Raw genomic sequence first — 23,655 nt, 5'->3', positions numbered from 1 at the left:
TCCTCGGTGCGGTCATTGTTGTCGGAGAAGCACTGATGGTCTTCGACCGGGTTGGAGGTGGGAGACGGATGACAGCGGGTCGAGGTTAACGTTTTGCTGAAATAAGTAAAATAAACTGTAAATAATCTAAGGTTCAACTTCTATAAATCTGTTACTTACCATCGCCTCAGCCGGCCGCTTCACAGAGGTTCTTCCCCATATCTTCTGCACCTCAATCTGGTCATACCGGTGCGTAAAATGGCAAACGTCTGCGACGTCTTATTTGCCGGCGTATCCCGCTTCCCCCGGGAACGAAATTGACCTCTCCAGCCGTGGCCTCCTTCAGTGTCCGATTCCTGCTCCATTCCGGGCACTCCCGGAGAAACAAACGCATAAATCCTGGTCGACGGATCGCTTCTTCGCATCGGTAACCGCTGAAGTTCGATCGGAGACCGATTTGCATCTCACTGGGGGAGTCTTCGGCGCCGTTGCTCGCATTACGGACTTGCTTTAAAACGCGCGGACTCGAGTAAATTCAACGTTGGGCGACTTCTGGTTCGGGGAAACCGGGGAAACGCGGCCGGGGGAACTCCTGAACACGTCCGGGAACGTCCGCGAGCTGTCTTTGTTGGAGCTGGTAAACACGTGAAATTGAAAATTTTTGACAGCTGCTGGTCGCGTTACGAAAGAGGATTGTATGCGTGAGAGCGGCAAAGAGCAAATATGTTAGTGTGCGTGTGCAAACAAAAATATATTTTTTAAGGATTGTGTCTAGACTAAAGGCGTCTTTACTGGCACTGGCGATGCCCGATAATCGCCCGCTCCCCCCCCAAAAGTTAGAGTGGGTCTTAGATCGAAACCTTGTTTTCAACTAATACACTCTCGACGTTCACTTGACAGTCGGCATTTTATGCTTATGTGCGAAGCAGACATGCAGACACCTGATTCGTATGCTGCCCAAGCGTGAGCCTGCATAACTCGAGTTTTGATTTTATTTGTGTGAGTTTTAAATGGGCTATGCTTTAATCAAAAGTTTGCTGGCAAAAAAAGCGTGAAAGCAAGAAACCGGTCTAAACAGTATCAGATCTAATTTCAAAAGTATGTGTAAAAAAATATGTAAATTTTCGAAAAGGACTTTTGAATTATAGATCTACTCTAAACAAAGCAACCCAGAAAATGCTGGGTTGATCACTCCAACCTTCCTCTGTGCGCTGGCCAGGCCCACCTTGGACAGTATACCGCTAGGGCGATTCGTTACAATAGATTCTCAAAGATGTGATATCGGGTTATTCTCATAAAAAGCTGGTTAAAAAAATCTTATTTTTTATTAACAATTCAAACAGAAAGCCACTTTTAACCAAACTAAATCTACGACGTTCCTTTGCCGGGATCTTCAAAGTTATACACCGGATATCGAGGCATGAACGGTTTGGACATTACCGGCTCTTGCGCTTGCGATTCTTCCTCGTTGTCTGAATGATCCGAAACGGTGACGCTCATTGCTTCCTCGTACGTGGGAGGTGCTACAAAAGTAAAACAGGTTGAAATCACATGTTTTTTAAGGGGAGAAACCATTGCTTACGTAATTCATTCGGGGATGTCGCAGTTTGAGTGGTAGACGAAGCTGATGGTCCTGCAATGTTGGCAGCAGGTGGTTGCGATGGTCCGGGGGCACCACCTGATTTTTCCGGTGGGGACATTCCGTCCACATTAAAACCGATCTTGGGCGGGTGAGGAGGTGGTGGCGGTTGATCATCGGAACTGGTGCCGGGGGGTGGTCCCATAAGAGGAATTGTTCCGATCGAGATGGGAACGTTGAACACCGGATTGTCTCCGGATGAGATGTGGACGTAGACTACCAGTTCGTAGGATATTTTGATCAATGGACTCACGCTGGTTGGTGGCACAGCTGGGATGGTTAGATTACGCTCGAAACGAACCTGTCCCTGTTTGTGCATGTCCCGATTCTCGACTTTGACCACGCTCTGTTGATCGGTTCGCTTCTTCTCGTACGGATCGGTGGCCTGGTATTCTTCATTCTTGAACAGTTTGATGCGAACTCCGTGGATGCTGGCATTGCTGCTGTTATCCCAACGAACCGTTACCGGAATTGCCTGTCCAGGGACGAATCCCGTGCAGGGAATCTCTACGACTATATTTAAAGGATCCGACTTGAAAACCCACCAGCCGAAGGTTTTGCTCAACTCTAGCTTTTTCGGAATCTTCAGCGAAGGATCATCGTTGAGATTGACGTGTCGCAGTACTGTGAACGCTTCCCGATAGGTCGTGTTCTTTTGGGTTGGTCTCTCAACAAGAATGGTTGCCGTGTATCGAATGTGCCCATATTGACCTTCGAATGATGTTGGCAGGTTGTCCGGTAGGACGCATGTAAACTTGTACACATGCGTCCCTTGAGGAACGTTGACGGACGGTGCATTCGGCGTTCCTCCAACCAGGTATGTAAGACTGTTGAGATAATCTTGGCGCGCAGTAAAATGTCTCGATCGACGTCTTTGACCTTGAGGACGACGCTCGCTCCAATGCACCACAGTGAATCCTTCGATTTTGATGGAAATTGCTAAAATACAAACGATCCTTGAGTTTCCGAAAGCTCCACGTCAGTCGCTACGTCATTCATGACATCACAGCGTAAGTCAAGGTCAACTCTTGAACCAAATTGCTTACCATTCACGGTGTCCGACTCGGTAAGCTTCAAAACTGCACTTCCTGACAACGTTTGACCAGCGTAGAATATCCCCTGCGGGTTATTATCGTACTGAACTTCGACACTGACTGTCATGGTGACCAATAGTTAACTTCCAAAACAATAAAAAAAAATCTCCAACTAAATCAGTCGCTTTCGTGACGATGACTGAAGCGTTTTGTCCATGAAGATGGAAATTTTGCTTCTGAACTCGCGATCGTGCGTTGATATTTGTGGAAGGAGGCGCTTTCGTGGTGACCGATCGTGGCTGTATCGTGTCTCTACACGTGTACCTGCACAACCTGCACCTGAGCCACCTCAAAGCAAAGTTGTATCTTTGGCTGTGTGTGGCGGTTTTTTTTTTGAAGAAGTTGAACAACCAAAACAAAAACCGCCGTGTCGTGAAGGTCAACCGTGTGATTGGGCGGTCTGTATCGCATTGTATCGAGCTCGAAGAAGCTTGGAGTATTCAAGTGATGCAATTAATAACGATACTGAGCTAACCGCGGGATTAAAAAGTGTCGCTATTCTGTCTTTTTATAATAGGAAAAAAAAAATCTCAAATCGCATTTTAAAATTTTAATGTATTTTAAGAATTTAGAATTAAAGAATTTATTATAGATTTAAAGAAGCTTAAGAATTTACAATTTTGATTTTTTTTTGGAATTCTATGATTTTTAAAATTTTAATTTTATGAATTCAGAATTTTCGAATTTTAGAATTTTTAAAATTTTTAATTTTATAATTTCAGAATTTTAGAAATTTAGAATTGGAGCCTAACATTTCAAAAGGGCACAAAACTTTTGTAAACAATAGTGTATCCCTTTCACTCAAATGACAGTTTGCATAAGGTGTGAGAGGGATACACTCTTGTTTACAAAAGTTTTGTGCCCTAATGAAATGGAAAGCACGAATTTTAAAATTTTAGAATTTAAGAATTTTAGGATTTTAGAATTTTAGAATTTTAAATTTGTAGAATTTTAAAATTTTAGAATTTTAGAATATCGTTGGAAAACCGCATCCCATTGCATTCACTACACACACGAATGCAATTATTTTCTCTGCCATACATTTTCTATAGTGGGTCAGCTTATCTCAAACACATGAGCTGTGACAAAGTAGTGAATCACACTGCATTTGCGCCACAAACCAGACCAAAAAACACGGCATGACCCACTGCGAAATAAAGTTCCACAACAACTCGCTCGGAATCTACTACGCGGGCCAAACCCTGGCCGGTTCCGCCGAGTTGCGGTTGGAGAAGTCGAAAAAACTTAAAGGTTTGTACAATGTGATTATTGATCTAGTCATGGGTTGATTGTTTACGCAATTTCAGAGTTCATTCTTACAATCAGTGGGATTGCGGAAATTTCATGGACAGAGAAGGATGGCGACGGTAAAGAGTCAAGCTACAGTGGATCGGAAAAGTTACTTGAAGCTGTGCATGTTCTGATAAAACCAAAAGGAAGCGAAAGTATGGCGAATTTTTTTTGTAATTTAAACAAGTAATACAAGTTTAATTAATGGTGTATTACAGGTGATACCATTGAAATCCCGGCTGGAACTCATGTCTACAATTTCGAATGCGCTTTGCCATCTACTTTACCGACGTCCTTTGAGGGTTACCACGGTCACATTCGGTACACGGTATCCGCAACGATCGTGCGTCCCTGGAAGTTTAACCAGACCAGCAAGGCGGCGTTCACGGTGCTGCAAGCACTGGATCTCAATCTGGGACCGGAGCTGGTACGACAGCCTTCTAAAGCGGAATTCTCCAAGAGATTTTGCTGTTGGCCGTGTAGTTCCGGACCATTACACGTCACAGTTAGGACGCCAATCGCTGGGTATGTTCCGGGTCAAATTATCCACGTGATGGTCTTGCTGGACAATAAAAGTAGCGTGACTGTCAACTGTTTAGTGACAAGTCTGGTCAGGATCGTTACGTATATTAGCAGTTGCGGAAAAACCAACGTAGATACCAAATCGATCGCCAGTGTTGAGAATGTGGTGACCGATGATCGAACTGATCAGTTTAGCCAGCACATGGTGGTACCATCCATAGCCCCGAACATTAGCTGTTCGGTGTTGAATGTGTCCTACGAGTTGCTGGTTACGATCAAGGTTGGATGCTGCCGGATTAGCCCTCGATTGAGGATACCATTAACCATTGGAACGGTTCCGATCGTGGCGGCGCCAACAACGGTGCCTACCGCTGAAGAGACCGCCAACTATGGGACATTTGGTGCAATCTTTGGACCATCGGCACCAGTTGCAGACTCAGTTGATCCACCAACTTATGCCGAAGCGGTTAGCACCACGTCCGTCAATGTGAACGATCATGCCAATGCAATTGGAGTTCAATCTTACGTGCCCAGATATCCCGTGTACAAGTTTGGGGCCGGAGTACTTTACTGATTCTTGTATTACTTATTTACAAAGCAGAATAAATACATTTCATATTGATCGTTCCTATACATACAGACATACTTTCCAAAGGATATCTCTTTCCTGCAAGAAGATGAATCTTTTTTTTTCAGCAACTCATACATAAAGTTTGCCGGTATAGGATGATGTCATTCTTCACCAGCCGACGCATGTGTAGTGGTTATGTCTATACCAAAGTTGTTGTATACATTAATTTCTTCGTCATATGCGTGCAACGTAGTTCATTAATGGTCCTACGGGTATGCTTGTGTGCTGCGTACTATGAGTATTCGCGAGTGCCGATCATAACACAGTATTGCCTTTGATTTCCCTAGTGAGATAAAATGTTTGTCGAAACAATCCGGCTGTCGATTTAGAAGTAAAGTTTGTATTCAGGGTGAACAGTTAGGATCGCAATGACCCACTGCCAAATCAAGTTCGATGACAATCCTCAGGGAGTTTACCACAGCGGACAGACACTTTCCGGTTCTGTTGAGCTGCGGCTAGATAAACCCAAAAAGCTTCGAGGTTTGTTTAATTTGAGTTAAATTGTGTACTTCATTGGGAAGTTATTACCTATTTTTAGGTTTTAAACTATTGATACGAGGAGCTGCCGAAGTTCGCTGGACTGAACGGCATGGTAATAACAAGTCTACCACGTATTACGGAACGGCAGAACTGTTGCGATCGGAGATCGAGTTGGTAAATCATAGAGGAGGTATGTAGATTGATCTGCAAGAAATTATACGAAGTTTGTTCATACAATATTTTCGTCCACAGAGGAAACCGTCGAATTACCACAAGGACTTCACGTCTACAACTTTGCAACGTTCATCTCCCCAATGCTTCCAACGTCCTACGAAAGTGAACATGGACACATTCGATACACGGTGACCGCCACCATCGATCGTCCCTGGAAGTTTGACCAATCCAGCAAGGCTGCCTTCACGGTGCTGAAAACTTTGGACCTCAACCTGGGCCCCTCTGCAGTACGACAGCCGTTCAAAGAGAATCGCATCAACACGTTCTGCTTTCGTACGGGAAGGCTTGAAATCACCGTAGAAACACCATACAAGGGATACGTTCCAGGTCAAAGCATTGAGGTGAAGACAAGTATCATAAACATTGGCGATATCAATATCGAGTGCATTTCAACCAAACTGTACCGGACCGTTAAGTACACAAGCGATGGTGGGAAGACCAAAATTGTGACAAAATCAATTGCAAAATCCAAACTGCCAATATCTGATAAAAGAAAACCAAATCACACTCAGCATGTCCTAGTTCCGTCCATCGCACCGACTACCTCCTGCAGCGTACTAGATGTGGCCTATGAGCTAGTGGTCACCATTGAACTCGCCTGGTGCTACATCGACCCCCAAATACGCATCCCGCTCACCATCGGCACCGTTCCAATATCACCCAATCCAGTCGGATGGACTATGCCCGCAAACATCCCCCAACCAATCAGTCACCCTTCGGCTCCAGAAGCAGCTGTAGTGGCTGAAGTCGCGCCGAATGTGCCATTACTGCTGGATCCACCGACTTATGAAGAGGCCATGCACGCACCACCGCCGGTTAACCTAAACGACTATCCGCACGCGATTGGCTTCGGGAATTACGTTCCCAAGTATCCGGTGTACCAGTTTGAAACGAAGTGAAGAGAAGATTTCCCATGATGTTCTTAAAATGTGCTTTAGAGCAGGATATGCTCTCTAATGAAAGACGCATCTAAAATGTGTTAACATATACTCATGTAATCTCAATAAAATATATTATATTTTATTAGACAGTTTATAGAATGCTTCTCATGTTATTTGTAAGCAAGAAAATAAAAAAATTAAAAAAAATAAATGTTGCTTATGCTTGCTCTTAATCTCCTCATTCATGATATCCCAATCCAATTAGCTTTGAAGGCAGTGTGGCCACTAGGGTGGCTCATCATGGTCGATTTTTCAGAACATTGTGGCCCCTAAACAGCTCCTCGAAATTTGGGAACGATTGAAAGCGTCAAACTAACACAATTGCCTTAAAATTGAAGAAAATTCTCAAAAAATTTCCCGAAGAAAGTATGGCGTGCTTAAAACTGGGCTTAAACTTTTTTTTTTCGATCAAAAAACTCGTTTGAAATCAGTTTTGAGGACCCTGTATTTCTTTTTTTATTATTTTGAAGGAGCAAGAATGCACCATAATATCTTCGGGGATTTTTTTTAGAGATAATAATAAAAATTGCAAAAATCAAAATACTAAAAACTATATTTTTTCCACATTTTAAATTTTTGGGGCACTCAGGCCACTTATGCCAGACTAAAACCGTTTTTTTAAATTCATTAACAAAAAATAAATAAAATGAAAACATTGCAAAAGAATCCAAAAAATAAAAAAAAACATGTAAAAAGAAGTTTTAAAAATTATTAAATTAATAAAAATATTAAAAGCATTTATTTTTTTTTAAATAAGGCGGTTGCAAATATTTTTAAAAGTTAATGGCGCTTGCCCCTTCAGTCGGCCTGAATAATTAAACGGCAAAAATGTTTATTTTCGAAAAACTTGAAAATAATAAAAAAAAAACCGGTTAAAATGCATTTTCCTGCGTTTAAAATCATATTTAGCATGTTTCAGCTTCATTGAAAACATTTTAAATTTTCATGAAATGTACAGTAGGGTGCCCAAAAAAAATGACCCCCTGCTCCACAAGCGAAACATTGTTTATTGGGTTATTTTAAGCATCTGTTCAAATTTTGAGCGAAATTGGTTAAGATTAACCCATTGATACCCGAGCCTGAAGTTGGTGAAAAAATGTTTTTCATACAAAAATGACTTTTTTAAATCGCTAATAACTTTTCAGGATTGAAATTTACAGCTTTGGTATGTTCTACAAAGTTGTAGAACGTTAAATTTTAAAAAAATGAGAATATCACTTTTGAGAATATTTGGATGGAAGTAGCGCACCCTGCAGACCAAACCGTAAGAAAATAGCCCAGAGTCCTTAAATAGCTCAAGGAACAATATTCAGCTTGTGGAGCGAGGTTTTGAGAAAAAGTACTATATTCTGGGCACCCTAATGTACAGTCCCACGAAAAGTTTTTTTTTCGCGAAAAAAAATGTCCGTGAATACATTAAAAATTCAAAGATATTAAATAAACAAATTAAAAATAAAATAAATTCAAAATTAAAAAAAAAGTAAACAGAAGAATTAAACATTAAAAAAAAAATAAAACGCAAGAAAAAACAAAATTAAACCGTTTTTTATATAAAAAAATAAAACAAAAACAAGGTTAAACAAAAAAAAAAACAGCAAAAAGTAAAAATGTTAAGGCTGATGCAAAACAAAAATATAAATATTGAAATAACAAGCCATAGTTTCAACATTTGTATGGAAAAAGTGTTTTAAAATGCATTTTATACTAGTTCAGTTGTTTTGCAATCATTAGTTTTCAAAAAAAGTAAGATTTGACGAAAACATTTTTTTTTCCGAATAATATTTTTTTTTCAATAATAAACATCGAAAATTTATTCAAGAGATTTTTAAATCAACCCAAACATACTAAAAATTATTCTAAACGCAGGGGAATGCATTTTAAATTAACTGTGAAATTTGTACAATGCCGTCAGATAATTGAGTCTGGACAATACTTTAGCTCCGCCATATTGGATTCCTTGTTGGATTGCATCATAGAGTAACCCAGCGAAAACAGTCCAAAGAAAAAGTAAAAAGCAGACAGCAGGCATGCGCTGAACGAAAAGATGGTTTTTCAGAGTGGTCGAATCACTTTACACTCCTCGGCAAAGTTGTTCCCCGGGACACAAATTATTAGCTCATGCGTTTTTTTTAATCGAGCTCTGTATAACCCAAAACATTGTCCTAAACACACGAACTCATTTAAATTTTTAAGAGAAAAAGAAGATAAAAAATAATATTGTAGACTGAAGTAGCTTTATTTACTGTCACATTTCAACATTTTAACAAGCAAACTTGGACACATGGCAAAACATCTCATAATAATAATATCTGTATGTAAAATGTTAACATTCATTCCAAAACGACAATCCGCTGCCAAACAAACCATTTTCCTAAGTCTCCAACTCCATGATCGTCGACTCGCGACGATCGCAGTTCAGCGGAACCGTCCCAATCAGCACGGGAATGGTCAGCTTCATGATCTGATGTACGGCACCAACTTCCAGTTCAGCTTCCAGCTCGTACTCGATGCGGATCTTCTTGCTGCAACAGTCGCTACAGCTGGTAGCCGGCAGATGCGGTATCAGCAGGGACTCTTCGTACTTGACCTCGTCGGGATCGTCGATTTGGTCCAGCTCGGCCCGCACCACGTCTTCCCGGTCGATTTTGACCTTGGCTCGCGGAGTGTCGCTCGAGTACGACACGACCATCACCAGCTTCAGGTGGATGACCTGAATTTTAGAACTGCTGCCGTTGTTGATCTCCAGCAGTACTGGGATTCGCTGGCCTGGGACGTATCCGGTCGCGGAGGTTTGCAGCGCGACGACCAGCGGACCGGTTCTGCACGGCCAGCAGCGGAACGATCGGGTTATTTCTGTCCGAGCTGGTCCGCGGATCGACGGGGGTTGCGTGTTGAGATCTACGTTCCTTAGTACGATGAATTCTATCGTGAAAATCTTGTCTGCCTTCCAGGAACGCTGCAGGATTACGGTTATGATGTACTGGATTCGGCCATGCTTTCCCTCGAACGTGGCAGGCAATGATTCGGGGAGGAAGCAGTCAAAGCTGTACGTGTGCTTTCCAGCGGGAACATCCGCCGTTGAGTCACCTGATGAAAGTGAAGTTGTTCAGAAAGTAATCTTATATTACGCACTTTGCTTATATTACCAACTGCTCGCAGAAGGTCAATTTCCGAGTGCAGACACGCCTCACTGCCCTTGAAGGTTGTGCTGTACCGATTCGGACCTCGGTACTGTAACCACTTTACGTGGACCACTCCTGCGATGATAAGTTTGATTCCTACGAGACAAACAATGGAAAATTCGCAATTTACACTTTTTCTCACTCTTTCTCTCGCCGCGGTGTACAACAAATAGTAGGGGTGCGCCTGCAGGGTATGCCACACGCCAGACAGTCGCGCCCTTTTTTCTCTGTTCCCCAACTCTAAGACGCGAACAAGATGAAAAAAGAGGTTCTTTTTTTGCGAATAATCGCTGGCGGAACCACCCATCCGTATGGTTATTACCGTTCACTTTTTTAGCATCCGAAAAGGTTAGATCCACACTTCCTTCGAGCTTTTCGCCGCAATAGTACAGCTTATTAGTATCGTTTCGAAGCCGAAATTTACAGGTGGTTGGCATCGTCTCGAAAAAATTGCGTATGTGTATACAGACTAGAAACTATCACTGAAAAAAGCTGAACAAAGCTGCTGCTGCTGCGTTTGAAACCTATTGGTCAGCTCCTGTAGTCAGAGGTGCTTTTGCATCCACGAACCCGTAGTAAACACTGAATGGACCTGGTGATATGGACCGTGTTGCATACACTCGAGGCGCAACAGACGTCCTCGCGTGAAACTGTAGAAAGAGCAAACTATAGTCTGTGTGTGTTTGCGTGAGTGCGTGTCCAACCCTCGGGATCCGTAGAAAGTTTGGAAGTCTACGCATGTGCGGTGCAGGCTGCCTACCTTGCAGGCGGCGTGTCCAGACGGCAATTCATTCAACTGTCGATTGCTCATTCACTTCCTGGACTTGGTCCAGCAGGTGCTTCAAGGTTGATGAATGGGAACGAGCTCAAAACAAACTAGTTCAAATCGAGAAATGATTTCTAAGAACATCCTGCGATTGTACTGATGGCATTGATGATTCTTGAAGCATTAATATTAGAATTGTTTATTTGATTGTTTAATAAAACTATTTCAATCAAACAAAGTAGGTTTTCATAGAATAAATATACATATGTCATCTTTAAAAATACATTTTTTTTGTAAACAACGACTTCAATTAGATATAAGAAACTTTCCTGTCGAGCTTTCTTCAGCAAATCTCCGAAAAAAAAGCTGCCACTGCCCATGCTGATGTTATGTTCCGCAGAGCGCCGAACACAGACAACGTGGCGCCAGAGCTCTCAGCATCCACGTGCGTTCTATCTACGACGGTCAGTCTACATTCTAGGGTGCTTCCGTGCACAGTGTATTAGGTATGAGCTATCGTTCAGCATGACGATAAAAATTGAAATTGTGCTCACGAGTGGGTCCGACGGGACGTTCTACCCCGGACAGGAGGTTTCCGGCGAAGTGCTCGTAGTGTTGACCAAAACGATCAAAGTTTCGAGTGAGGGAAAATAGGTAAATTTGAAGCTGAGAAAATAATGATTTTTGTTGTCTGTTTGTTTCCCAAGGAATCAAATTAGCCGTATACGGAATCGGAGTTGCGGAATGGAGCGAACCAAACGTTGAAAATGCTCGATTCCTAAATCTGGAACAGTTTCTTTTCCAGACGAGCAACGATGCCTCAAATGTGGCGTATTTTGGTAAAGAGCGCTACATGTACTCGGAACTGATTCTGTGCAAAGTGAATGGTAATAGTTAGAAATTGATGCTGACTAAGATTACTAATTAAACAATCCCTCAGACTTCGTCCCAGCTGGTGGTTACACTTACGGATTTGCCTGTCCACTTCCGGAAAACATACCGGCTTCGTTCGAGGGAACCGATGGATACATCCGCTATACGATACTCGCAACTGTAGAGCGTCCCTGGAAGCAGTCAAAGATATTCACGCAAAACTTCCAAATCTCGCGACACCTTGATCTGAACAACGAGTCCCTGTTCCCCATAAAAGCAGAACACACCAAATCGATAGGATGCTGGCCCTGTTTATCCACCGGGCATTTGTCCCTCTCGGTGCAGTTGCCCTCGAACGGATTCGTGCCAGGCCAAATCATCTCCACCCACATTCAGGTCCACTGTAGGCGGAACATCAAAATCCGAAGCGTCACAACGGTCCTTATCCAGCGAACCATCTACAACGCCAGAACGCCTAAACCGCGCCAACGGATCGAGAACCAGGTCGTGTGCAAAAACGTCTCCGCCGGAATCCGAATGCCCGAGGGAGGCGCCGTGGCCGAGGACCAGCTGCAAGTGCCCTGGATGTTGCCCACCAGTTGCAACTCGAAGATCATCAAGATCTGCTACGAGCTGAAGGTGGCCCTGGAGCTGGACACGTGCTTCCTGCAGGATCCGCACGCGATCGTGACCATTCCGGTTGTGATAGGAACCGTGGCAGAGCGTGATGCCTCGGAGCTGTCCGAGTGCGAATCGATACAGCTTTGGCCGAGTAAAACGTGAGCGGAGTAGGCGTTGATTTTCATGCTTTTTTGAATGTTCCAAAATTTCGCGTTGTGATGACAATTAAATAAAGTTCTCGTGCAATCTTATTCAGCATTTACTTTTTCGAAGAAATAAAGCAATAAAGATTTTACAAACCAAAAATTGTGTACATCCAAACTACGTATCTCTGACATCCAATGCGAACTTGCGCTGTGTAAGTTTTACCAAGTTTTCATGAAAACATTTGAAAATATTTACAACAGCCTTTCTTACTTAAATTAAAAAAAAAATGTGATAAGAGCAATGTAAATTCATTTTAATAAATTGTAGTTTTAGGCCCCTTAAAAAAAATCCGATAATGAGAAGACAACATTTTTTTTATTGAAATTCTAAATTTATTGCAAACGATAACATTAAATAACGCAAATTTTAGATTATTTCCCGAAATGGGGCATTTTTAAGCATTTTACAAATGTTGGCCAACAGATCGTAAATATACATGATTCTTGTAAAATTTAATATTGTCATGAATTCATTGATGTTTGCATTTTTTTTTACAGAGGCATAATCCCACTCCAAAAGATTTTTTTTCAAGGTTTTGTCGTACAAAACGCTAATTGGGTACTAAAGCCCTATGTCAATTTTTATCTACAACGGTTAAAAACACGATCAAAAACCATTTCTGATCACTTTTTTTTTCATTTTAATTCAAAATAAAATATTGGCAAGACAACATTTTTTCGATTGATCAACTATGGTCCCCTTGGAACGAGCTGTCAAGTAGGAACTTTTCTGTCAAGAAGGACCGCTAGGTTAATTTTTCAAAATTGATTGAAAAATCCATTTTAAACTCTTTGTGGTCGTACAAAGGGTCATTTTACTCAGAAAAATAAGCTTTATCGCTGTAAACAATAATATCAGCAATCTAAGCTTCATTTTAGGACCCAATTGTCTTGTTTTGATGTTTTTTGCATTTCATATTTTTTTTTAATTTTGTTGTTTTGAAATCTTGAAATTTGATTTCCAGATTTTTTTTTTGTTTCCAAAAATAAAAAGCAATGAGGTCAATGTTTTTTTTTTATGGAAAAGAGCATAAAATCAGTAAAAGTTTCACATTGAAAATCGAACCAATGGTTTCAGAGACAACGCGAGTGGAAAATTTAGGGCTAATTAGGTGACTCAGAAAAAAATTCCGCGAAATATTTTTTATTTTGACAATATTTTTTGAAAGGGTGCCTTTTCTTCATGAAGTATTTTTAAATTTCAAAAATTGAACCGTGTGTGTGTGTGTGGTCCAATCCAATACCCGCTAGCCGGTAGCGATATTATGGGAAAGTATAGTTTGTATCAGACTTTGTATATGCTGAATGCTGATACAACTTATCTCAGTCCCGGGTATTAGGTGGTGATAGCCCTCGCGCTGCTTCCAACGACCCGTTTCAGAATGACAGAGCTCCTTGCGGTCCAATTCCGAGGTCGCTGGGCATTGTTCGGCCCCGCCTAAACATAGAAGCAAGCATCTGAAGGAAACTCGATCTATATTTAGACTTCCAATCCCCTCAGGCAAATCAGGGACCAGCGCGTATTTAATATGAGAAGATAACATGTTTCAACACTACGGATCAATTTCACTGCTAGAGTGTAAACCTTATGATGGTCGACTGCTTAGCGTCCCAGGCCACTAATCCAAAGGTGTGAGTTCGATTCCCACCTGATTCAATTTCGTTTTTTGTTCATATTCAAAGTTCAAATTCCTGATTCCAAATTTCAAAGGTACCGACCGGGATTTGATCCCTGAACCTTCTGCTTGTGAGGCAGAAGCCGTAACCATTAAGCCACGGAGCCGGTTTTAAATTTCAAAAATTGAACCGTGGCACAAAAAATAGATTGCATATTTCATTTTTCATCTAAAAAATACTTGTCGAGTTTTGTTTGACAATATTTTAGATTTTGTCTAAAAATATTTATTTTTTTCAAAGATTCCTATCTCCGGTACCAGATTTGCACCATCCTAAGCGCAATAGATGCTTTTTTTGGTCCTCTAAAACAAATAATAAAATCGAAAAAAAAATATTTTGGTGATTTAACTTACAGCAATAAAAAGTCAAAGAAAAATATTGAGATTTTTCTCACTGTACCATTTTTTTCTGAAGCCTAAATACAATTTTAAGAGCTGTTCATACAAAATGGGCATGTTCTTGGGCAAAGCTGTTGGTTATGATTAGGACATAACCTACAACTTTGCCCAATCAAATAACTAAATCAATCAAATAATCCCTTCTCAAGATACATATTTTCGAATATTTACATGTCCATTTTGTATGAACAACTCTTAAAATTGACGTAGGCTTGAATCTTGAATGGAGAAATAAATTATGCAAAAAAGCTTTTGTTTTAAAATAGGGATGCTGGACAAAGTTTTATTCAAATCAAAAACTACATCTTTAAAAATTGTGAAATTGTAGAAACACTTGTATATCTAAGGAATCCGCTTATACAATCTTTTGGAAAGAAACCAAACAACCTTTTGAATTTATATGAATAGATAATCTTTAATACTTTGAACAGATTACAACAGTAATAAATAGCTGATGTCAAGATGGAATATATAGTCCGTCATAAGTCATCTCCGGATTACGCCTTCCGCGTCCACACGCGAATGGCGTTGCTCTCCATCATGTTGGAGTCCCGGGTCGGGATCACCCCGATCACCACCGGCACTCGGATCACCTGGTTCGCGTTGAAGAAGCAGCTGTCGATCTCGAACTCGACGACCAGTTCGTAGCCGATCTGGACGACGCGCGAGAAGCTGCTGGTCGGTAGAACCCACGGCACCTGGAGATTTTCGGCCGCGAGGACACCACCCTCGGGAAGCGTTATTCCGGGGGTAATGTTTTTGCACACGATGAATCGTTCGACCTTTTCGGTTAGCTTGGGGCGTCGTGCGGCGTAGGTGATCTTCTGCACTAGCATGGTAACGATTCGGGTTATTTTGTTGCTTCCTTTGTTGTTGACCTGGATTACGGCTGGGATAAACTGTCCGGGAACGAACCCGGAGGTTGGCAGCTCCACGGACGCGTATAGAACTCCGCTTGGAACGCACGGCCAGTATCCGAGGGATTTGGTCAGCTCGGATCTGACGGGAAGCAGGATTTCGTTGTTCAGGTCTAGCTGGCGAACGATTTGGAAGTTCAGCGAGGTGGTCTTTGACTGGCGCCATGGCCGCTCAAGGGTGGCCTTCAGGAAGTACCGAATGTGGCCACGTTTGCCCTCGAAGGACGCTGGAAGCGTGTCCGGAAGCTGACAGGCGAAACCGTGGCTGTACGTGCCGGCTGGGATTTCCATTGATTTCTCTGCCAGAATGTGATTTATTACAAAATTGTCATAGCGAAAGCCAGCATCTTACCATTGAAAGGTTGGAACAAAATAAGCTCCGAATAGAGATATCGTTCCTTTCCCTTGAAAGTTGTGGCGCCACGACCACTGTATTGCTCATACCAGGTCGTTTTCCCCACACCGGAAATTGTTAATCGTAGTCCTGCAAGATTCATCGTACGTCATCAAGCAATAGAGCTTAATAACAAAAAATAACAAAACTTACTTGAAACATTACAAGTTTTGCTCAGCACTGCGTTCACATCACCAATCAGTTCCTGGCCGGGGTAGAAAATCCCGTCGGAACTGTTGCTGAGGACAATCTCCAACCTAGTAGGCATGGTCCGGCCGAAAACGCATCCAAATTTCCATTAGGACGACGCACGAGGCCAAAGCATCACAGCATGCGGCGCCAGCCAGTCGCGATATGTCGTGTTTCGTCTCGTCGTCGTCGTCGTTGTCGTATCCAAGTATGCGCTTCGTCAATCAATGATGCGTGTGAAACATACTGTTTGACTATTGGTTTTCGACTTTTGAAGATTGTTGTATCTAATTTTACATCGTTTTAGTTAAATCACATCACTTTTACTTTTAAAAAATCACTATTCACGAAAAACACCCGCGATGTGATGCAGCGTGCCTACCTCGAAGGCGCTGCGACGCACAAAGAGGCCTACTCTGATGCGTGCTCGTCGGTTTGCAGCGTGTGAAATCGACTGAGGACAGGACCAACTAGGATAAAAGATGATGACCTCACGCGACGACTATTTCTTGCGTGGAAGGACACGACTGTTGGCGTTGCAAAAAAGACCGCGGGAAGAAGGATGCTCTATTTAAAAGAGATTCTATTTTTAAAATCGATTAGATTGGTGTTCTAGGCGATATACACGAAGATTTCATTTATTGTGAAATTTCTTTCTCAAATCAGGAACAACAAATTGATTGTTTTCAGACCAGCATTTTTATTCACTATCAAAACTAGGTAAAACTAACTACTTTTTGCAACTTCCGGTTTTGCAGCATTCCTTGCCGGAGTCCGTCTTGCAAGCGCAATTGCACTTGCATCCGGCATCACAGGGCTTGTTTGGTCCACACTCGGAGGTGCATTTGCAATCTGAAAGTTGAAAAAGAATCTCACTTTTTTATCAAACATTTTCTTCACAAGCAAACTTACCGTTACCACAACATTTGCACGGCATTTTTGATTCTGTTATCACACACTTTTGTTTTCACTGAAGGTATTCAACTGCACTGCAAATGCAACTCTTGCCGAATGATGAGGTCGGCGACGAGCCGTGACACTTTTATAGGGTAGGACACTTTCGTGTGAGAGTGAGTCTTGTTAGACGGCGGGCTCGAAAAGTACCACCAATCAACGTGCAATCCGAACAGTGTCGTGTGCAACGACCACGGTAGTAGCTATACTCCCGACGAAGCCAATCATTTTGTGGTGGATGATTTGAGAACTGTTGTTAGGGTGGTCATGTGATACAAATTTTGTTTTAAAAGTGACAAAATGATCGCCTTTAGCAGTCAGTTTTGCATCATTCAAATTTTCCCTTTTTCCAAAAACCTTCAAAAAATGATCACCCTAACACTTCAATTGTGGCGTCACGACGGGCGTAATCGGGTGTGAGGTGGTGCTGTTTTACTTTTTTTTTTGCAAGCATCTCTACTACGTATCACACGTCTAAACTGCTGCACCGGCACTTGGACTCTGCACTGCCCCATTAGTGGAGACACCGCGGCGATAGCGTCGTGACGTGCGGAACAACCTCCTCAGCTTATTAGATTAATCACAGACCTGGACCAATCACCCTAATAGAGAGATAGTTACGAACAAATTAGGATATATATTTTGAAGTATTTGGAATACAAAGCATTTTAATTTATTTACAAAAAATCAAATAAGCAAATTTCCTATGAAAGATTTTCTTAGCATGTAACCAAAGAAACCAGGCAGCAGTCCATACAAAAATTTTATCAAAATATTCAAAAGTAAATACTTGAGTTTGTAGCTCCAGCATTTTGGAAAAAATACCAAAAAAAAAATGCAAAGAATACGAAAATACAAAAATACAAAAAAAAAAACTAAAATCCAAAACTAGAAAGTACAAAAATGCAAAAATATAAAAATGCAAAAATACAAAAACACAAAATATACAAAAATACAATAATACAAAGATACAAAGATACAAAGATACAAAGATACAATAATACAATAATACAATTATACAAAAATGCAAAAATACAAAAATACAAAGATACAAAAATACAAAAATACAAAAATACAAAAATACAAAAATACAAAAATACAAAAATACAAGAATACAAAAATACAAAAATACAAAAATGCAAAAATACAAAAATACAACAAAAATACAAAAATACAAAAAAAACAAACATACAAAAATACCAATATTCAAAAATACAAGAATACAAAAATACAAAAATACAAAAATACAAAAATACAAAAATACAAAAATACAAAAATACAAAAATACAAAAATACAAAAATACAAAAATACAAAAATACAAAAATACAAAAATACAAAAATACAAAAATACAAAAATACAGAAATACAAAAATACAGAAATACAAAAATACAAAAATACAAAAATACAAAAATACAAAAATACAAAAATACAACAAACAAAAAAAAAATAGAAAATACAACAAATGTAACATTACAGATATGAAAACAAAAACATCAAATAACAAAAAAAAAATGCAAAAACATAAAATAACAAAAAAATATACAAATACTATAAAATCGAGAATTCAAAAATACAAAAATGAAATTTTAGGAAAACAAAAATTATAAAACATGAAAATTAAATGTACAGAATTACAAACTTATTTCACAAAACAACTTTTCCAAAGATACCAAGTCGATCAGAAACACCATTCTCAACATACCGATATTTGGCTATTTTGTTGGCATTTTTATACGGAAAGATGTTCAATGGAAAAAATATGGCACATTTAAACATCATAGAGAAAGTACATAGAATTGCTGAGCTAAAATAGTTGTTTATGCAACAAGTTGCAAAAAGAGGATTTTTTCAGCACGAGTCGTACATTTATCCAACGAGGTTCACCGAGTTGGATAAATACGAAGAGTGCTGGAAAAATCAAGTTTTGCAACGAGTCCCATACAACATTTTTTGCAATTACAAAAAACAACCATCGAGTGAAATTTTAAGTCAAATTTGCATGTATTTTGTCAATAAATCGTTTAAATCAAAAAAAAATGTTGAAAAGTGTTACTTTTCGAAACAAGTGCTGAAAAGTTCAAATTTTCAGCATCCATTTCAGTGCTGGCCGGGTCCGGTGGTTCAGAGGTTAGCGTGGTAGTCTCTAAATCCCAGTATGGCCTGGGTTCAATCCCAGACGGACCCGGTGGCATTTTTCGAGACGAGATTTGCCTGACCACGCCTTCTATCGGATGGGGAAGTAAAACGTCGGTCCATTTGCGTAAAAGAGGTTTTGGGTGACTCACCACACATAACCTTCGGACGCCTAGAAATGAGCAGAAACTTGCAACAGAGACCACAAAAGACCCGGGGGTCGTTAAAGTGGATTACTTTGCTTTTCAGTGCTGAAAAGTAGAACATTGCTGTTCGATTCTGTTATTACGAAGTTTAAACAAGATAAATCAAATGCAATTCATTCCAAATATCACAAACTATTTTGAATAAATGGACCAATTTTTGTTTCACTTTCTCGTTATTACCAGCAGTTGTGTTTCTCCAGCCCATGTACGAGATGCATGCAAACACACTCGAAAGGCAAGAGATCGATTACAGTTATTTTCTTAAATTGGCTCTAATTTGATACCTTCTAGCTGGTGGTGTTTACGGTAAGGAAGCTGTCGCGAAAAACAAATTCAATTTGCACGATTGAGGCTAACAAGGAAAACTGATGGATCGCGAATGTTGGCTGTTTCAAAATGGTTGAACAAGTTTATTAAATGCTCCAAACACATTCCTTTCAAGCGTGTTTTCATCGATTAAAAAATTCAAATGTCAAGATCAAGATAACCAATGGAAAGAACCTTCCCATACCAACTTTACGTCCAAGGTCGTTAGCAATGACCACCCAGTCTAGTATAATATTAGCTCAATAAACTCCACCGACACGAAGAGTGCTAATTTATGTAAATATCCCACACACCATGCTCGCACATGTGCAACCGTGCATTTCAAGTACATGGGTCGCGCCTGCAAGGTATGCAACACGCTCTGCATTAGAACAGCAAGGCTGGCTGCAACAAGTTGTGCATTTCAAGTTCAAGTGTAACTTCAGGCAAGTATGATGACCTTTGAATTCTAAATTAATTAAAAAAAAAATTTCTTTTTTTAAATATCTAGTACGATGCATTCCAAAAAAGCTTCAGCTTTGTCACTTTTGGTCCAAATTCCATCCGTCGAGTATTCCGCCGGGGAGCAAATTCCCGTCACCATAATTCTAAGAAAAGAGCCTTCAATCAAAATTCGTTCCGTACACGTGAGGCTGATGCAGCGTGACCGTAAGAAAGTGGTGCACCAGGAAAATCTTACGCATTTGGGTTCTGGAGACTCGCTCGTTACGTACGAAATGGATCTGGCGATTCCGAGGAACGCGTCGGCGCCAATGAACTCGCGGTCCCGAGAGCAGAGCGAAGAACTTTTTGAAGTTGAGGTCTGCGTTCGAACGGGGTTGTTAAAGTGTTACGAAGTAAGACTACCTGTACGAATAAAACGGAATGAGACAAAGAAGTGTAAGCATGGTTCGGACTTTCTTGTGCCTATATTCGCCTTCAAATAAAGTGTCCTTGGAATGACTTGAGAAGTGTTTTGTTATTTTGCTTTATTTTTTTAAATTAATTTTAATATAATAGCCATTTTGATTGCTCAAACGTAAATATCGAAATTCAATCCATTTTAATATTATTATTTTGTTGTAAACATAAGGAAAAGCAAGAAATGAGTCTTTACTTCAAATTTAAACCCATTCCGTCAAAGCTAGTTCACAACTTTTGATAAGGTTATTGGATCTTAGACGTTTAAGTGCATCTCCAGCGCTGCTGGCAAACATCGAAGCAAATCAAATTTGCACCCGACGTCGACCCTACCGCGTTACCTGTCGCGGTAGCAAATTTGCTCTCAGTTCTTCGGGATTTCATTTTGCTACCCGGTATTCAGCCTTTTTGCTACCGCATCAAATGGAATTATGCACGGAAAAATTGAATCAAGCAAGGAAAAAAAATAAAAAAATAATTAAAAATTAAAAAAAATAAAAAATTTTAATATAAAAAAAATAAATTAAATATATTTTTAATATAAAAAAAATTAAAAAATAATTAATATATGTTCAAGACGACATCAAATGCCAACTTTTCAGAAATTTCCAGGTTATGCAAAAAATCTTTGACGGAATTATGATTTTTTGAGTCAATACTATTTTTTTCAAAAAATCGAAATATTGGCCGCAAAAATTTTTCAACTTCATTTTTTGATGTAAAATCAAATTTGCAATCAAAAAGTACTTTAGTGAAGTTTTAATAAAGTGCACCGTTTTCAAGTATTTTGCTTTTTTGAACTTTGTTGATTCGACCCTTAGTTGCTGAGATATTGTCATGCAAAGGTTTAAAAACAGGAAATTTGGGTCCTAAAATGAAGCTTAGATTGCTGATATTATTGTTCACAGCGATAAAGCTTATTTTTCTGAGTACAATGACCCTTTGTACGACTACAAAGAGTTTAAAATGGATTTTTAAATCAATTTTGAAAAATTAACCTCGCGGTCCTTCTTGACAGAAAAGCTCCTACTTGACAGCTCGTTCCAAGGGGACCATAGTTGATCCATCGAAAAAATGATGTCTTGTCATTATTTTTTTTGCATTAAAATGAAAAAAAGTGATCTGAAATAGTTTTTAATCGTGTTTTTTACCGTTGTACATAAAAATTGACATAGGGCTTTAGTACCCAACTGATGTTTTCTAAGTCTCACCCAAACAACCCACCATTTTCTAATGTCGATATCTCAGTAACTAATGGTCCGATTTGCAATGTTAAAATATGAAACATTAGTGAAATTTACCAATCTATACGAAAAAAATATTTTCAAAATTTTTAAACCATGACTAACATTTCAAAAGGGCCAAACATTCAATATTACGCCCTTTAAGAATGTTAGTCTTGGTTTAAAAATTTAGAAATTTTTTTTTTTTGAAAAGATCGGAAAACTTCACTAATGTTTCATATTTTAACATTGAAAATCGGACCATTAGTTGCTGAGATATCGACATTAGAAAATGGTGGGTTGTTTGGGTGAGACTTATAAAACATCAATTTTCCTGTTTTTAAACACTTGCATGGCAATATCTCAGCAACTAAGGGTCGTTTCAACAAAGTTCAAAGAAGCAAAATATAGAGAATTTTCTCAGACTTTCAAAAATATTTTTTTCAAAGGTGGGCAAACATGTGCACAAATTTAAAAAATGAAAAACTGCGACTATGTCAAAAAAGTTATCTAAAAATGGATTTAACTTGAAAACGGTGCACTTTATCAAAACTTCACTAAGGTACTTTTTGGTTGCAAATTTGATTTTACATCGAAAAATGAAGTTGAAAAAAAATCAGTATTGATTCAAAAAATCATAACTCCATCAAAGATTTTTTGCACGACCTGGAAATTTCTGAAAAGTTGGCATTTGATGTCCTCTAAAACGCATCAAAAAAAAAAATAAAAATAAAAATAGTGTTTTTTGCAAATCAAGTTTAAGTGACAAAAAGTTAAATAAAAAATCACCAATTTTTTTTTATCGTGTATCATTTTTTTTTTTTGTGTAGTCCATATCCATACCTACAACTTTGCCGAAGATACCAAGTCGATCAAAAAATTCCTTCAAAAGATACAAATTTTTGAATTTTCACATTTCATTTTTGTATGGACAGCTGCCAAATTTGTATGGAAAATTATATGAACGAACTAATGATGCAAAATGACTTCTTTGGGCATACCGAAGGCACCAAAAAAGTTTCAGCCGGATTAAAAAATACAAAAATTAAAATTGAAGAAAACAGACCGATTTCGTAGAGATTTGCTCAGGTGGAAAATTTGATCTTGAAATTCAAAAGCCGGGTGCAAATTTGATTTGCACCCCATCGCTGCAGATGCCCTTAGGCTCATTTGAAAGGGTTTTTAATTATTTAAATAACGACGGATCGCATGATGGACACGGGCATCATTTTCATCGAAAAATCTAAGGTTCGGCCTCCAAAATGTTTTATTTATACACTTTTTGGAGTGTGCTAACAACTTTTGATAGGGTTGTCAGATCTTTGATGTTTTAGGTTAATTGGAAATAGCTTTCCAAAAATATATAACAAAGTGGGTTACAAAAACCACCCTTTTAACAATCTTCTGATCGTTTGTGAAAATAGTTTTTATTAGCTTATAAATTTTTAATAGGGTTATCAGATCTCCAATGTTTTGTGCTCGTTGGACAGGTATTTTGAAAACCTTTCTAAAAATGTATAACTTGACGAGTTTTCTTACAAAGACCACCAAACATGTTTTTTTAGCATAACTTTTGAAGTACTTAACTAAACTTAATCATTTTCAATAGCGACTTATGGGACCCAAAGGCGGATCGAATGTGCCCAAAACGAACATAATCGATTAAGCCAGTGCCGAGATATTCGAGTGACAAATTTTTGATCAGCATCCCACCATACACACAAAGACATTTGCTCAGACGTGAAGGTGGGTCTAGGAACCAAATAAAGAAGTTCATTTCTAAATGATTTTATAGCCTTTTCCCAGTAAGGTGAGGAAGGCAAAAATGCATTTTGTTCATCTAACAATGGGTAGAATCTAGTCTAAGAAAAGTCTAA

The 23,655-nt window shown here is 39.4% G+C and overlaps 6 protein-coding genes across 6 annotated transcripts; 3 read left to right on the top strand and 3 right to left on the bottom strand.

Moving 5' to 3' along the window:
* Nucleotides 1-1,300: 1,300 nt before the first annotated feature.
* LOC120414338 (arrestin domain-containing protein 3-like) lies at nt 1,301-3,029 on the bottom strand. The gene is made up of 3 exons (XM_039575489.2): nt 2,665-3,029; nt 1,562-2,557; nt 1,301-1,502 (listed from the first exon to the last, which is right to left on the bottom strand). Exons 1-3 carry the CDS (start codon nt 2,777-2,779, stop codon nt 1,348-1,350), a joined length of 1,266 nt encoding a protein of 421 aa, XP_039431423.1. The 5' UTR covers nt 2,780-3,029; the 3' UTR covers nt 1,301-1,347.
* Nucleotides 3,030-3,751: 722 nt separating this feature from the next.
* On the top strand, nt 3,752-5,159 carry LOC120414344 (arrestin domain-containing protein 3-like). Its single transcript, XM_039575499.2, has 3 exons — nt 3,752-3,963; nt 4,020-4,157; nt 4,221-5,159. Exons 1-3 carry the CDS (start codon nt 3,852-3,854, stop codon nt 5,096-5,098), a joined length of 1,128 nt encoding a protein of 375 aa, XP_039431433.1. The 5' UTR covers nt 3,752-3,851; the 3' UTR covers nt 5,099-5,159.
* A 148-nt stretch (nt 5,160-5,307) lies between these two features.
* On the top strand, nt 5,308-6,786 carry LOC120414345 (arrestin domain-containing protein 17-like). Its single transcript, XM_039575500.2, has 3 exons — nt 5,308-5,635; nt 5,694-5,825; nt 5,888-6,786. The coding sequence occupies exons 1-3, from the start codon at nt 5,524-5,526 to the stop codon at nt 6,766-6,768; spliced, it is 1,125 nt and encodes a 374-aa protein (XP_039431434.1). The 5' UTR covers nt 5,308-5,523; the 3' UTR covers nt 6,769-6,786.
* Nucleotides 6,787-9,031: 2,245 nt separating this feature from the next.
* Nucleotides 9,032-10,658, bottom strand: LOC120414323 (arrestin domain-containing protein 3-like). Its single transcript, XM_039575460.2, has 3 exons — nt 10,315-10,658; nt 9,957-10,088; nt 9,032-9,897 (listed from the first exon to the last, which is right to left on the bottom strand). Exons 1-3 carry the CDS (start codon nt 10,427-10,429, stop codon nt 9,182-9,184), a joined length of 963 nt encoding a protein of 320 aa, XP_039431394.1. The 5' UTR covers nt 10,430-10,658; the 3' UTR covers nt 9,032-9,181.
* Nucleotides 10,659-11,061: 403 nt separating this feature from the next.
* Nucleotides 11,062-12,441, top strand: LOC120414320 (arrestin domain-containing protein 17-like). Its single transcript, XM_039575457.2, has 3 exons — nt 11,062-11,398; nt 11,466-11,645; nt 11,699-12,441. Exons 1-3 carry the CDS (start codon nt 11,137-11,139, stop codon nt 12,412-12,414), a joined length of 1,158 nt encoding a protein of 385 aa, XP_039431391.1. The 5' UTR covers nt 11,062-11,136; the 3' UTR covers nt 12,415-12,441.
* A 2,485-nt stretch (nt 12,442-14,926) lies between these two features.
* On the bottom strand, nt 14,927-16,650 carry LOC120414321 (arrestin domain-containing protein 2-like). Its single transcript, XM_039575458.2, has 3 exons — nt 15,998-16,650; nt 15,803-15,934; nt 14,927-15,749 (listed from the first exon to the last, which is right to left on the bottom strand). Exons 1-3 carry the CDS (start codon nt 16,110-16,112, stop codon nt 15,031-15,033), a joined length of 966 nt encoding a protein of 321 aa, XP_039431392.1. The 5' UTR covers nt 16,113-16,650; the 3' UTR covers nt 14,927-15,030.
* Nucleotides 16,651-23,655: the final 7,005 nt, after the last annotated feature.

The sequence above is a fragment of the Culex pipiens genome, chromosome 3, assembly GCF_016801865.2.
Source record: "Culex pipiens pallens isolate TS chromosome 3, TS_CPP_V2, whole genome shotgun sequence".
In the NCBI taxonomy this organism is placed as follows: domain Eukaryota; kingdom Metazoa; phylum Arthropoda; class Insecta; order Diptera; family Culicidae; genus Culex; species Culex pipiens.
The sequence above is the reverse complement of the archived record's forward strand: the minus strand, read 5'-3'. Positions and strand labels throughout refer to the sequence as shown.